This window comes from Grus americana, chromosome 23 (genome assembly GCF_028858705.1).
Source record: "Grus americana isolate bGruAme1 chromosome 23, bGruAme1.mat, whole genome shotgun sequence".
NCBI lineage: Eukaryota > Metazoa > Chordata > Aves > Gruiformes > Gruidae > Grus > Grus americana.
The window spans coordinates 3,624,726-3,636,195 of NC_072874.1; the positions used below are offsets into that span (position 1 = coordinate 3,624,726).

Genomic DNA, 11,470 nt, shown 5'->3' on the forward strand with positions numbered 1-11,470 from the left:
ACCTTGGAGGTCTTGCTTCAGTTCACGGTTGGTCCACCTGTGTCATGTCACCCCCTCCAGTTAAAAGAAAACCAAGAGAGAGAGATCAGCAGTTTAACAGGACCATTGACCACAATGCAAAATTTACACAAAGTTGGCAGAGTTATCTACAAGTTAATCATAACTATCACCTTTTCTTAAACACAGAAAGCAACAAAGTGCGCCAGTATGCTTAAATCTATCAGTTGGTGCTGCAGCTACAGAAAAATAGCTGTATGCTCATGATACTGCATTTTTTATTTTTTTTCTTTAAGATGACGAAGTACCAAAGAAATTAAAAAAAAAAAAAAAAAAAAAAAAAAAGAGGACTGCAGTTCTCAGGAAGCCCTTTATTAAGTCAAGGCATTAAAGGAGAAACTACTGTTATTCACCATGCTTCTCGTCTTGAGGTGGTTCATACTGAGCCAGCTGTGGATTTAAAGAGAGGAATTTAGTTAGCTGCAAAGTTTCAGAGACACTCTCTCCATTAAGAAGTGTAGGAAAATGTTTGGTCCAGAAATGTTCCATTTACTTTGTGCATTTTAAATCCAACACTGATACTTATGCAAGTCCATTTTCCAATCAGGCAACTAAGTAACCCTTCCCTCAAAACACCAGTTTGTCACGTTGTAAAATCACGCAGCTATAACAAGTGGGCTTTTACAATGCACTTTCAAGCATATAGGTCTAGCCTTTATTTTTTCCCTGTTTCTTGTTCTAGATCTCATTAAGTCCTTTTAATCTCAAATAGCAGTTGATAATGAGCAGTGCCTTATAAGCTTTGATTTCACTGGAATATGATTAAATTCAGTGGTCATTCTCATAGCAACAGTACCCAAACTAACATTTCCTGTAATCATTTAGCTCTTGTTACGCTTTCCGGAGAGCACAGCCTTGGCAACTACGCACTGAAGCGTGACCTTTACTTGTAAAGTTGTTTCCAAAGAAACACATAAAGGTGTTTACTTCACCTCAGTCACATTAAAGATAAGCTCAAGCTTCAAAAAACAGTTCAAGCATTAGGACTGAACCTCTGAAATATGCCAGTCCAGTTTGCTCAGCTAAGATTCTTCCCCTCTCCCACTAAGAGTAGGTTAAAAATAAACAAAGTACATAAGAAAATTAAAATACCCATGCGTTCCTTGTAGCAACACTAAATTACAGCAATCGCTGTGCCACTAAAAAAAACCCAGTAAAACAGCTTTTTGTCTCTCTTGTAGATTTTACCACAAAAGATGGCCAGTATACAATCCAAAGTCACTCTTCTCTTCCACAAAGGGCCTAACTATCGAATTCCTGCCCCACTCCTCCCCCCACCTGACATTCTGACCAATAAATGTAAGAAAAAGAACAGATCTTCACAGATGAATGCAACAGAAGAACACCACCTATTTGGACATGATTCAAGTTACCAATAAATGCACAGTTAACGGCACGTATTTTATGCTAGAGGACTGCTGAAAAACAATGAAAAAAGCTTAATGGTAGTGTTCTTCCCTGCAATCTGTGTGAACTTCTACAGCATGTCAGAATGACAGGCAGAAGATGGTGGGGAAAAAAACAAAAATATGGATACTGGAAGACACATAAAGAGCTATCATTTGAAGGCTGAAGAAGGTGAAAGCACAAATAAACCCATGATTATGGAAAGGCTTACTTTCCTGGAACAAGTTTTGACTTCTTTAAAAGATTTCTTTACACAAAGACTCAGGTTACTCTGCTTTCATGCGTCTACTTACTATCGGTTGCATTTTTAAGTCGGCTACGCCGAGTGAACTGCTGGTCTATTGCTACGCCCCCTAAAATTCTGCTCTTTGCCATATTTCCTAGTAAGAAATAACAAATGTAGCTGTAAGGACTCACAGTGGGTAACAGAGAAGGAGGAGAATTACTAGGACAGCAAGAGGGCACTCCAGACAGAAACACAAAGGGGTAATGCCCAAGAAGCCCTTCTCCCAGAACTAAGGTGGGGTGGTTGTCTCCCACTAAAAAACCCATAGGCATGTCCACGTGTAACATCAGCCATCCTCTTCCAACAAACGGATGGCATCCCGTAGTGGCACATAAGCTACTAGCTTATTAAAGTTCTCAGAGGTTTCCTTCTTCAGCGTTGTTAGGTTTACAGTCAGTGCCCTCTGGTAAGGGGAAGTTGTTGGCATCTCAGAGCTGTTTCAGACAGCCCGTAGACCCATTAAAGAAAGGCTCTGCCTTAGCTAGCACTTCAGATCGACTGCGGTTGCAGTATTAGAGGAATACCAGGGTCATTTTAGCTGAAAAGCGCAAATTACTGTTCCACGTGGATACGAGCTCCTCCACTGGTAACATCCTGCCACGCGCAAGTCCATGCCAGGTCACACAAACTAATATACAATAGTCCTCCTTCAGTTTGCCTTTTGAAAGCCTTTGCAATAGATACATTAGCTTTTCTCCTTTTTCAAAACTCTTGTGAAAGAACAAGCTACATAATATCAGACAACTTAAACACATCCAGACAGGATTGAATGAAGACATGGGATTAGCCTTGATAACATATACGTTCAATAAATAAAATCCCTAGTTTAGCAATACTGTTCTATGTTATAGGATATAAGAAGTGTCCCATAAAAAAAATAAATCTTTATGACAACGAATTCTATCAGCATTCCTCAGTCACAAGGCTAAACAATGCAACAACATTTATCAGTTACTCTAACGGAAGAAAGTTAGCTGTATCCTAAGTATTAAAGTATTCTTCTTCTTGTGTAATATGGAACTAGTAACGAGCACTAAGTAGACTTTTACCTTGGTTTTCAGTTTTTTATTTTCTTCCAACACAGCTTCGTATTTTTCTTTCATCTCTGCCACTTCCAAGCGAAGTGCCTCTATTTCTGGATTCTCAGGAGCTGAAGCTCCCAGATGATGCTTCAGAAAGCTGATATTTAGATGTTAAGTATTTCTTCAGTTAGATGGCATAACTGTATCTTAGCTTTAACACTTACAAAGTTAGTGCTGCAATACACGTGACCAAAATTACATTAAACCACTTAATTACTACAGTGCTTTTCATCCTACAGGATGAAGTTACAAAAATAAGAAAGCTTTTCAGGTTCATTGGTATATTCCTTATAAAAAGGAACACACGCACACACAAAAAACCCACACAAGACATCAGTACACACAGGACAAATTCTCATGTTTTACTATACCCTCCTCTTTTCCTCTCTTAAATGCAGAAGTTTTGAGGACTTAAAAGGAATAACCAAAAAATAGAAGCAATTAGCAAAAATGGAGGTTGCTTAAAACAGCAAGAAACAAAAGACAGAAAATTTTTCCCCTCTCGTATTAAAAAAAAAAAAGGAAGTGTGAAGAAGCCGACTTCAGAAGCCACAGATACTGTAAGTACTCAAATCTAATGTTGCAGGTCTACGACATTCTGTAACGGCCCACAACTTCATAATTGCTGGCATACAATACACACAGTTCTCTTGCATCCCGCCAGACTTTCTGTTAGTTTGAAATAATGCAATTATTAGCTAAAATGCATCCATAAAAGCCATGCTTTCAATGTAAGTCTTCTAACGAGCCTCTCCACCTATGAGTCAGAAGCGGTCAAGTCTCTACGAACAATTCACAGAAGAGAAAAAGGATACTCCAGTGCACTATTTGGTTTCTCTGGCTCTTCATATAAGGCTACCAACACTGCAAATAGAAAATATTCAACAATTGCAAGAAGTTCATGCAACTCCAAGTTTTTAAAACACATACCAACAGTCAGAAGGCATACAAGTTGCACGCCACACAGCACATTTTTCTATTTAACAAGATTTTCACCTATATACTTTGACTTAAAGGTCTGCTGTACAGGAGGGAACAGAGCATCCTACCCAGTAACAGCTAGAGAAGTGTTTTGTTGATCCTCTAACCAGAGTCTTTGGCTATTCTAGCACAGAACACAAAACAGTCCGGACATTTTTTACATATTCCACAGGTAACCCTAGTATTGGCTTTCATCAGCAAAATTGAATTGTAACTATTTTGAGACTCTGCCCTCATAAACCATTACTTCCACTTAAGCTACATCTTTGAACCGCAGGACATCATCAGCGCTTCCCTAACTTCCAGCATAAAAGCAAGCCTCCATCGAACAGCTACAAAACTAAATGGTTATCGGCAGAGTAAGCAACACTGATAATCTTTATGGATGGGGGCTCTAGCGGTCAGAGTGCCAGAGAGGGCAGGCACAAGCTGCAGTACCCTGACAACTTAAACAAAACTAGCCATACGCATACCAGCTCCATAGGTGGAGAACTCAGTCACACGAACACTCACAAGTTCCCAAATATAACCACTCCTCCCCTCCTCACAGGGGCATATGTGTGGCTATAGAAGATGTCTGCTTTCATAAGTACTTAGATGCCTTCCTCCCAGTTTCAGATGTCCAGGCTGCACAGCCAAGTTGGTTTGAAGCTAAGCACTTAAGTTAAAAACAAAATTAGGACGCCACGCTGCTTGGAAGACTTGTTTTGCCATTCCATAGGATGGTTAGTATTATGATAAAGAGAAAACAAACGGTACCCACACGCCGGGCTGAGACTCTTGGCGCAGCACCTATTCGCTTGACATCCTGGATCTGCCGCTCCCTCTTTAAACAACGTATTTTTCAGATGAGAATATTAACAGATGGGAAGGCTCTCAAGAACGACTTTAGAAGGATTTAGGAGATGCTAAGCCATACAGAAAGGCCAAGTATACCTCAAGTTTAGCATCATTATTTTCCCCCATTCTGCTACAGAGAGTCACTCTCACAAAACTTACAGGTTCATCCGTTTCAGGAGAAGCGCCAAGCTCTACTCAAGAAAGAGTCTTTATTTTAAATAGAGTGTTTTTAAGAACACATTTGCTATTATTTTGTCTCAAGCATTTACTTTCTCTGGAGAACTCTGGCAGAATAACAGCCCCCCAGAAATCCAACTCTTCCTTACAGCCAGCACAGAGAACAGCTCTTGGGCCGCTGACCAGAGGTCCCCAACGCACCACGCAAGGGGACAGGCCCGTTCCTTACGGTGTTTCTACCACTCCTGTTCCACGCACGTCTCCAACAATCGACCCACACGCGACGTTACGTGCGAACCGCCAGAAAGGACTGAACGCACCACGACCCCACAGGCCCCGTTTCCAAACAGCTCCTCCGCCCTCCCCCAGCGCGCCCTGCCTCGCTGCCCAGCTCGGGCTCCATTGCCACCGCCGCACCAAGTTTTCCGGGCGAGTTCTGCTACCGGTCGCCGCGCAAACCGAGGAGAAAGAACGAACGGCTCGCCGAGGCGAGGAGCCGGCGGAGAGCGCCGAGGCAGCCCGAGGGACGGCTGCACCACAGCCGTGCCGGGCCGGCAGCTGCGCCGCGGGAGCGGGACGCCCCGAGAGGAACGGCTCCCCCACCACCACCCCGAGCCGCAGGACGCGGGGCCGGAGACTTACCCTTGGTGAGCGTGTCCAGCACCCCCGACTTCTCCAAGTACCGGCGGAACTGCTCCCGCTTGGAGTCCGCGGCCTGAGAGAGGACGCCCACACGGTCAGATCGGCGGCGGCAGCGCCTCCCCCACCTTCCCCCCCCACACCCCACCCCACCCCACCCCCCCCAGCTACGGGGACGGCTCGTTGGACCGGGCCGGCTCCCCTCTCCACCACGGAGGCCACACGAATCCCGTTCGCGGCCTACCCCTCCGCGCAGCCGGCGCTGCAATCCGCACCAACCCCGCGCCGTGGGCCGGCCGGCTCCCTCCTACCTTGTAATGCGCCATCTACCCCTCACCGCGCCTGCACCCGGCCTCGCGCCTGCGCCTTACTCTTGTACGGCGCCAGGGCTTCCCAGCCGTTACCATAGCGACGGCACAGCAGCAACGCCCTGGGCCTCGCCCTACGGGGGCAGCAGCTCCTCGGTGCCGTCGTTCTCTCGCTGCCCCTCTCGTCGCCCAACGAAGCGCCAAAGCCGGCGCTGCGCCCCCTTCCCCTACCAGCTGCGGCCGTTGTTCCGCTCTGCCCTGCACCCTTCGCCGGGTCGCGGTACCCAGCTTTTCCGGGGCTCACCTCTGCCGGCCGGTGCCGCGCCGAGGGCGGGGAGGTGTGAGGGTGTACAGCGACCGGCGGTTCCTGGGGCTTCCCGGTGAAAGGCCGCGCTGCCGCAGCGGGAGTCATCCGTACGGCGGAGCAACGCCTAGCAGCCGCCGCGTGTCCGAGGCGGTGAAGTGCCGCTGCTCCCGGAATGGCGGCTTGGGTCAGGTCGGTTTAACTGCCGTACCCGAGCGGCGGCTGGAACCGACCGACAGGCCGCAGGAGGAGAAGGCCGCAGCGACGTCCCGCCGCAGAGCTGCCCGCCCGAGGGGCTCCGGAGGGTCCGCGGGGAGATCTTCGCATCGCAAAGGAAGCCCTTTGGCCTGGGCCTGTTTTAAAAAACGGAAGGGGTTATACCGGTTTATTTTTGTGAAACGCTGTGCTACGTGCTGACTGATAAAATCTGTTTATTATACAAAATTTTAAAAGGACCAACCGAGTAATCTCGTACCCGCGATGTTAGGGTCTTTTTCACGCGTTCTCTGCGCGCTTTTCTGCGATGTCTTCGATTTTTCGCTTGAATTACGTGACGCTTTGCTGTTGGCAAAGGGCTGGGATGAAATAGAATCACCCGTGTCCACGCAAAAAAAAAAAAAAGTTAATAAAACCCCTCCGTCAGCAGCGGGAAAACAAATTCTTTTATATCTCATCCTGGACCAACAGAAATGCAAATGTCATATCCCAGATGCGAACATCTAAATGCTATTTTTCTATTATTTAGACAGTGGGAGCGGAGCGCGTTAAATACCAGGCTTTTTATTTCAGAGACATTAAACGCAAAACATGCCTTAGCACAGTTACCGCCCACAGACACTTATGCACCAAGAAATGCAAGATTTAAAGCCGCAGTAGCAGTATTAACTCAGCTAAATCATGCTATACATTTAAATACGTTCCTGTATATTACACAATGTTAAATTTTACAGCGTAAGCAGAATCACGTAGGGCTGTATTTATGTATACGTGTAGGGCGATACTGGAGGCGAGAAGAATAGCTGCTGGGGACAAAGCTACAGCAAATAGTTTTAATAGTATTAATGCGTATTTCTTATGTGGATGGGGCCAAAGTAGTGCCGCTGCTGCAAGCAAAAGAGCCTTTTAAGTTTTCCAGCTCTTTTTTATTCCTAATATCGTACAGCCTTCAGCCAATGTGAAATACGGCTGGCTCGTAAGCATAATGACAATGCACATTAAGAACTTGGTGATGCCGTAACATTGTGAAGCGACACCTCACAAATTATTTTTCCCGTACACATACGATAAGTCAAATCCACTAGTAAAAAATACACGCGCATACACTAATGCATCCCAGGCGTCACCACCTTGCCAAGTATTTGCAGCCCGTCAGTGCTGTGCGACTCAGGTAAATGTGTTTCATTCATAGAAGTCTCAATTACAAATGTAACATAGTATTTTGTTCATCTTTCCCTCCTTCATTGTTTCAAGATGTTTCACGGAACTTGCCTTGCACTGTATGGACTGGAGCATCACCTGGATGAATGTCCTTTATTTGTTTTATTACTGCCATAAAAGGCATAAACAGAAATGCTCCTTCTAAACAATTATAAGCATTATTTGATTTAAACGTTTGTCAGAATTCAGGGGACAGACGGACCCCGTAGCATCCAGAAAAGGAGTAGTTTTACAGTTTGATAAACCATTTATATGTTTGACATTGTAACCAAAACCAGGAGGGTACTACCATTTTTTTTCCCTTTTCTTCCCCCCCCCCCCCCATGGTAAGCCTTCTGGTTCGTGAAATCCAGAATTTCCAATTAATAAATTTCAGTAACTTGTTTTCTGATTTAAAAAAAAAATCGCTAGCTTATTAGTGTTATGCAAAATCTCACAATTAAAGCTCACAACTCATTTATAATTCACAATGCTTCACAAATGTAATAACGCGTTTAACAACGGTAATAGTATATGCTAAGAAATTACCTCAGATTTTTCTGCTGAGGAAGTTAGTAGTGATACACTGAAAAAAAAGTGTACCATGGAGTCAAAGAATTAGCGATACATGTATCAAATGTTTCATTCTTTCTGTATTTAACACAGTTCAAACTGGAATATGTTTGACATTCTGCTTTCAGACACCTATTAAATGTCTCAGAGAGATTAAGCAGAAACATACTTACAGATAATTAATTTCTCTGGAGAGCGCCAGTGGCATCTTTAGCCTAATTTCATCAACCAGTCTTTGTAAAATATATTGTTAGACTGTAAATTTTGTCTTCTGCTTTTATTCAGTTCAAATAGTATCAGCTGTGATTTTATGCCCGACTTTTCCTCATACGTGGTCTTACACGATGTACGCTGTCCTTTTTAGCTGGAAGCATAGCGTAGGAGTTTATACGCCGAGGTCTAAGCCACCTTTTCATTCCAAAGGAAGTACGGAGACAGTTTAAAAGTTACCTAGCTAATATTCAAAGGACTACGCAACTTTTCTGTCTACGTGAAACGGCTGAAGTTGAACGATTTAGCTACTTTTATACATACGTCTTGCTTACGTCGCAACGTTCAGTAGTTATCTCAGCATTGACTAGCACGATTCAGGGGTTAACTCTCGCTATATTTGAAGGTCAGTGGGGGCACGCTTGCTGCTGGCATTACTTGACAGCGACAGTCGCCTAGACAGAGAGAAAGGCTTAGGACTATCGCAGTTTCCGCTTCGTTTAGATTCTGAGCTCACCTCCTCTGTAGAGTCAGGACTGTCTGGTCGGCTAGAATTTTTCACGTCAGCATTGTAAGGAAGTTGGACTTTGTTTGCACTGAAACTGCTTTGTCTTCTGTTGCTGTTCTTTGGAAGAGAACTTGTTGAAGCCCCTGCGCTCTCGACCGTTGCCGAGCAGTTCCAAGACAAACCGATTCCGTGTTGTCTTCTGAAACCGGTAATAGGAAAGGTCGTATCGGCTTGCAGCAAAGCTTGAGGTGGCATTTCGGCAAAGCTTCTCAAGCACGTGCTCAAAGCTGTATCTGCATTCTGAGTACCAACAAGGAAACGTTTCTTTTCCGCTTCTTTTTGAGCATCGTGCGCTTCAGTCCCAAGCTCGCCAAGCAAGCTTTCGTTATTATTTGCGCTAGCGTTTTGAGTCTGATTGACTAAAGCATTTGTAGCCGGCCTCTTCTTTGGCGATTTATTTTCCCGATTGCGATGGGTGTAATTGCCGCTGCTTTCGGTACGGTTATTTTGCACAGACTGAAACATGGGAGGAGGATTTAGAACCGGGTAGACGGCGGTGTCAGTGTGCTTTTCCATTAAAAAGGTATAACCGCTCAGTGCAGAAGGAAGAGTTTTTTGAGGGGTGGTGGATATTCCCAAAGAAGAGTGCGGTATCACAGAGTATTTCTTAGGTTTGTTTATGTAGAAATTATCAGGGTCATCCTTATTTTTATTCTGCCCGCAGAGTCCCATTTTAATTTTTCGGAATCCTAGGTGGATAATTTCTAGGATATTTAAAAGCAATGACACAGTCGCTATCGATTGCATGAATAATATGAACACTGTCTTTTCCGTTGGCCTAGATACAAAGCAGTCAACTGTGTTTGGACATGGATCTCTCTGACATTTATAAAGGGGATCTAGATGAAAGCCGTAAAGAAGATACTGCCCAATCATAAAACCGACTTCCACCGCAGATCTTGTGAAAATATGTATCACGTAAGTGCAGAGCAAAGAGCCTCTCAGGGGCGCTTTGTTTAGCTTTCTTTGATCCAGTTGCCGGAGTTCTCTCTCCAGCCTTTTCCGATCCTCAGTCATTTCTAATTCAGTGCTTTCCAGTTCCACTCTTACCTGAGCTTTCTTTTTTTGCCTCTCTTTTTCCAAGGCTCTTAGTCTGTATAAGGCATGACCCATATACACCAAGGAAGGGGAAGACACAAATATAACTTGCAGGACCCAGTATCTTATGAGAGAGATGGGAAAGGCCTCATCGTAGCAGACGTTTCTGCAGCCAGGTTGCTCGGTATTGCATATAAATTCCGATTGTTCGTCGTTCCAAACATCCTCGGTTGCCACTCCGAGGACAAGCATTCGAAATATGAAGAGGATCGTTAGCCAAATCTTTCCAATTATAGTGGAATGAATGTGGACCTCCTCTAAAATGCCTCCGAGGAAATTCCAGTCTCCCATGGTTATTCTGCCATCTTAACACTAAAATGTACGAGAGGAAAAAGTATCAAACATTGTAAAAGCTGCAGTCCTTCCGTAACGCGTTACGGAAGAAACGACGCTGGGAAAACCCGTTGTATCTCACGTTGTAACCGCAGCAACGTGACCCACCGCTCATTGATTATCTAGGTGGTATTCTCTCTTATCTACAAGATGGAGAAATGCATCATTCGCCCGTGTCTGATTTATCAGTAAAGACATCCCGATAAGCACATCGCTATGAGGTATTAAGCACCCTCGGTCTGCACCAAATCGGGGGAAGCTAAGGGGCCTGACTTGTAGCAGGATTTTAAGAGCATTATGCAATCTGCTTGAACCATCATCCGACAGCAGAGCGAGAGCGGTACGTTTATACTCGGGACGCTTAGGAAGGTTAGAGGAGTATTTTCCGGTCCTCCTTTTCGGACGTCCCGAGCCCAACGTCGCAGCCGAAGTTACGGTAATGCCCAGTTATTGTTTCGCAGCAAAACTTGGTTATACAGAGGAACTCGAGAGCAAATAAAACGTCTCGCTAAAATTGCGTTGTTCAATTAAAAAGTGTGTTTAAGCATATAATTTAGCGCAGACAATTGCATTTTGTTTGCAGATGTCAACGATAAACAGATGAATAGAACCACCGTAACCCATCCGGTTTCCTCTGATCGATGCTACCTGCATTTGAAATACAGAATGGAGGGCTTAGGAGTCAAGCGTTGCTATCTTTGGCCCCGATTCTGTGAAAAAGAAACGATTTATGCAAAAATTCTCTGCTGGCATTTTCCTAAATGGTTATCAGCTGAGTCCAGATAAACCGGTAACATGTGCATGTAATCGCACATCTCCCCTTTCTTTCTTATGTTGGTGTCTTTCTCCATTACAGGGTACTACATCGTGGGCAAGATTTTAAATTTCTTTTCAGTGTTTATGTTACTGTATACGCTAACACAGATATTTTTCTTTTTTATGTGCGGGGAGAACCGGTACGTCTGTAGATTTACCTCTTCATTGTATGCACAGTGCAATTCAATAGAATTCAGTTATACTAAAACCAGAATAATCTGATTTTTTCTTGTGATAAAGGTGGCTTAGCACAGTGTTTTCTGTTCAAACGGGCTTCATTTTCACCCTGTAAACCAGGAGCGTTAGGAAATCAAATGGAAGTTGCTGTCTTACGGCCGCAATACCCTCTATGACTATAGAGGAAACTTTATGTAA

General features: G+C 44.4%; 2 protein-coding genes across 5 annotated transcripts; both read right to left on the minus strand.

Annotated features, from left to right (window-relative positions):
- Positions 1–353: 353 nt before the first annotated feature.
- MYCBP (MYC binding protein) lies at positions 354–6,418 on the minus strand. Of its 4 annotated transcripts, none has more exons than XM_054802456.1 (5): positions 6,082–6,379; positions 5,473–5,545; positions 3,648–3,696; positions 2,800–2,929; positions 354–447 (listed from the first exon to the last, which is right to left on the minus strand). In XM_054802456.1, exons 1-5 carry the CDS (start codon positions 6,187–6,189, stop codon positions 403–405), a joined length of 405 nt encoding a protein of 134 aa, XP_054658431.1. In that variant the 5' UTR covers positions 6,190–6,379; the 3' UTR covers positions 354–402. The 4 variants fall into 4 exon arrangements, with proteins under 4 accessions (XP_054658431.1, XP_054658433.1, XP_054658430.1 ...); XM_054802458.1 differs by lacking the exon at positions 6,082–6,379 and adding an exon at positions 5,781–5,859; XM_054802455.1 differs by having other exon boundaries at positions 354–2,929; positions 6,082–6,418.
- A 2,256-nt stretch (positions 6,419–8,674) lies between these two features.
- On the minus strand, positions 8,675–10,446 carry GJA9 (gap junction protein alpha 9). The gene has a single exon (XM_054802463.1). The coding sequence runs from the start codon at positions 10,235–10,237 to the stop codon at positions 8,675–8,677; it is 1,563 nt and encodes a 520-aa protein (XP_054658438.1). The 5' UTR covers positions 10,238–10,446.
- Positions 10,447–11,470: the final 1,024 nt, after the last annotated feature.

Bases quoted from the DNA above. Each gene is read 5' to 3' on its own strand.
- GJA9 (XM_054802463.1), bottom strand. From the start codon at position 10,237: ATGGGAGACTGGAATTTCCTCGGAGGCATTTTAGAGGAGGTCCACATT.
- MYCBP (XM_054802455.1), bottom strand. From the start codon at position 6,189: ATGACTCCCGCTGCGGCAGCGCGGCCTTTCACCGGGAAGCCCCAGGAA. The intron at 3,697-5,472 runs GTAAGTCTCCGG...TTCTATTTGCAG, and splicing joins GCTGGACACGCTCACCAAGG to TGTTGGTAGCCTTATATGAA. The intron at 2,930-3,647 runs GTATCCTTTTTC...TCTAAATATCAG, and splicing joins AAACCAAATAGTGCACTGGA to CTTTCTGAAGCATCATCTGG.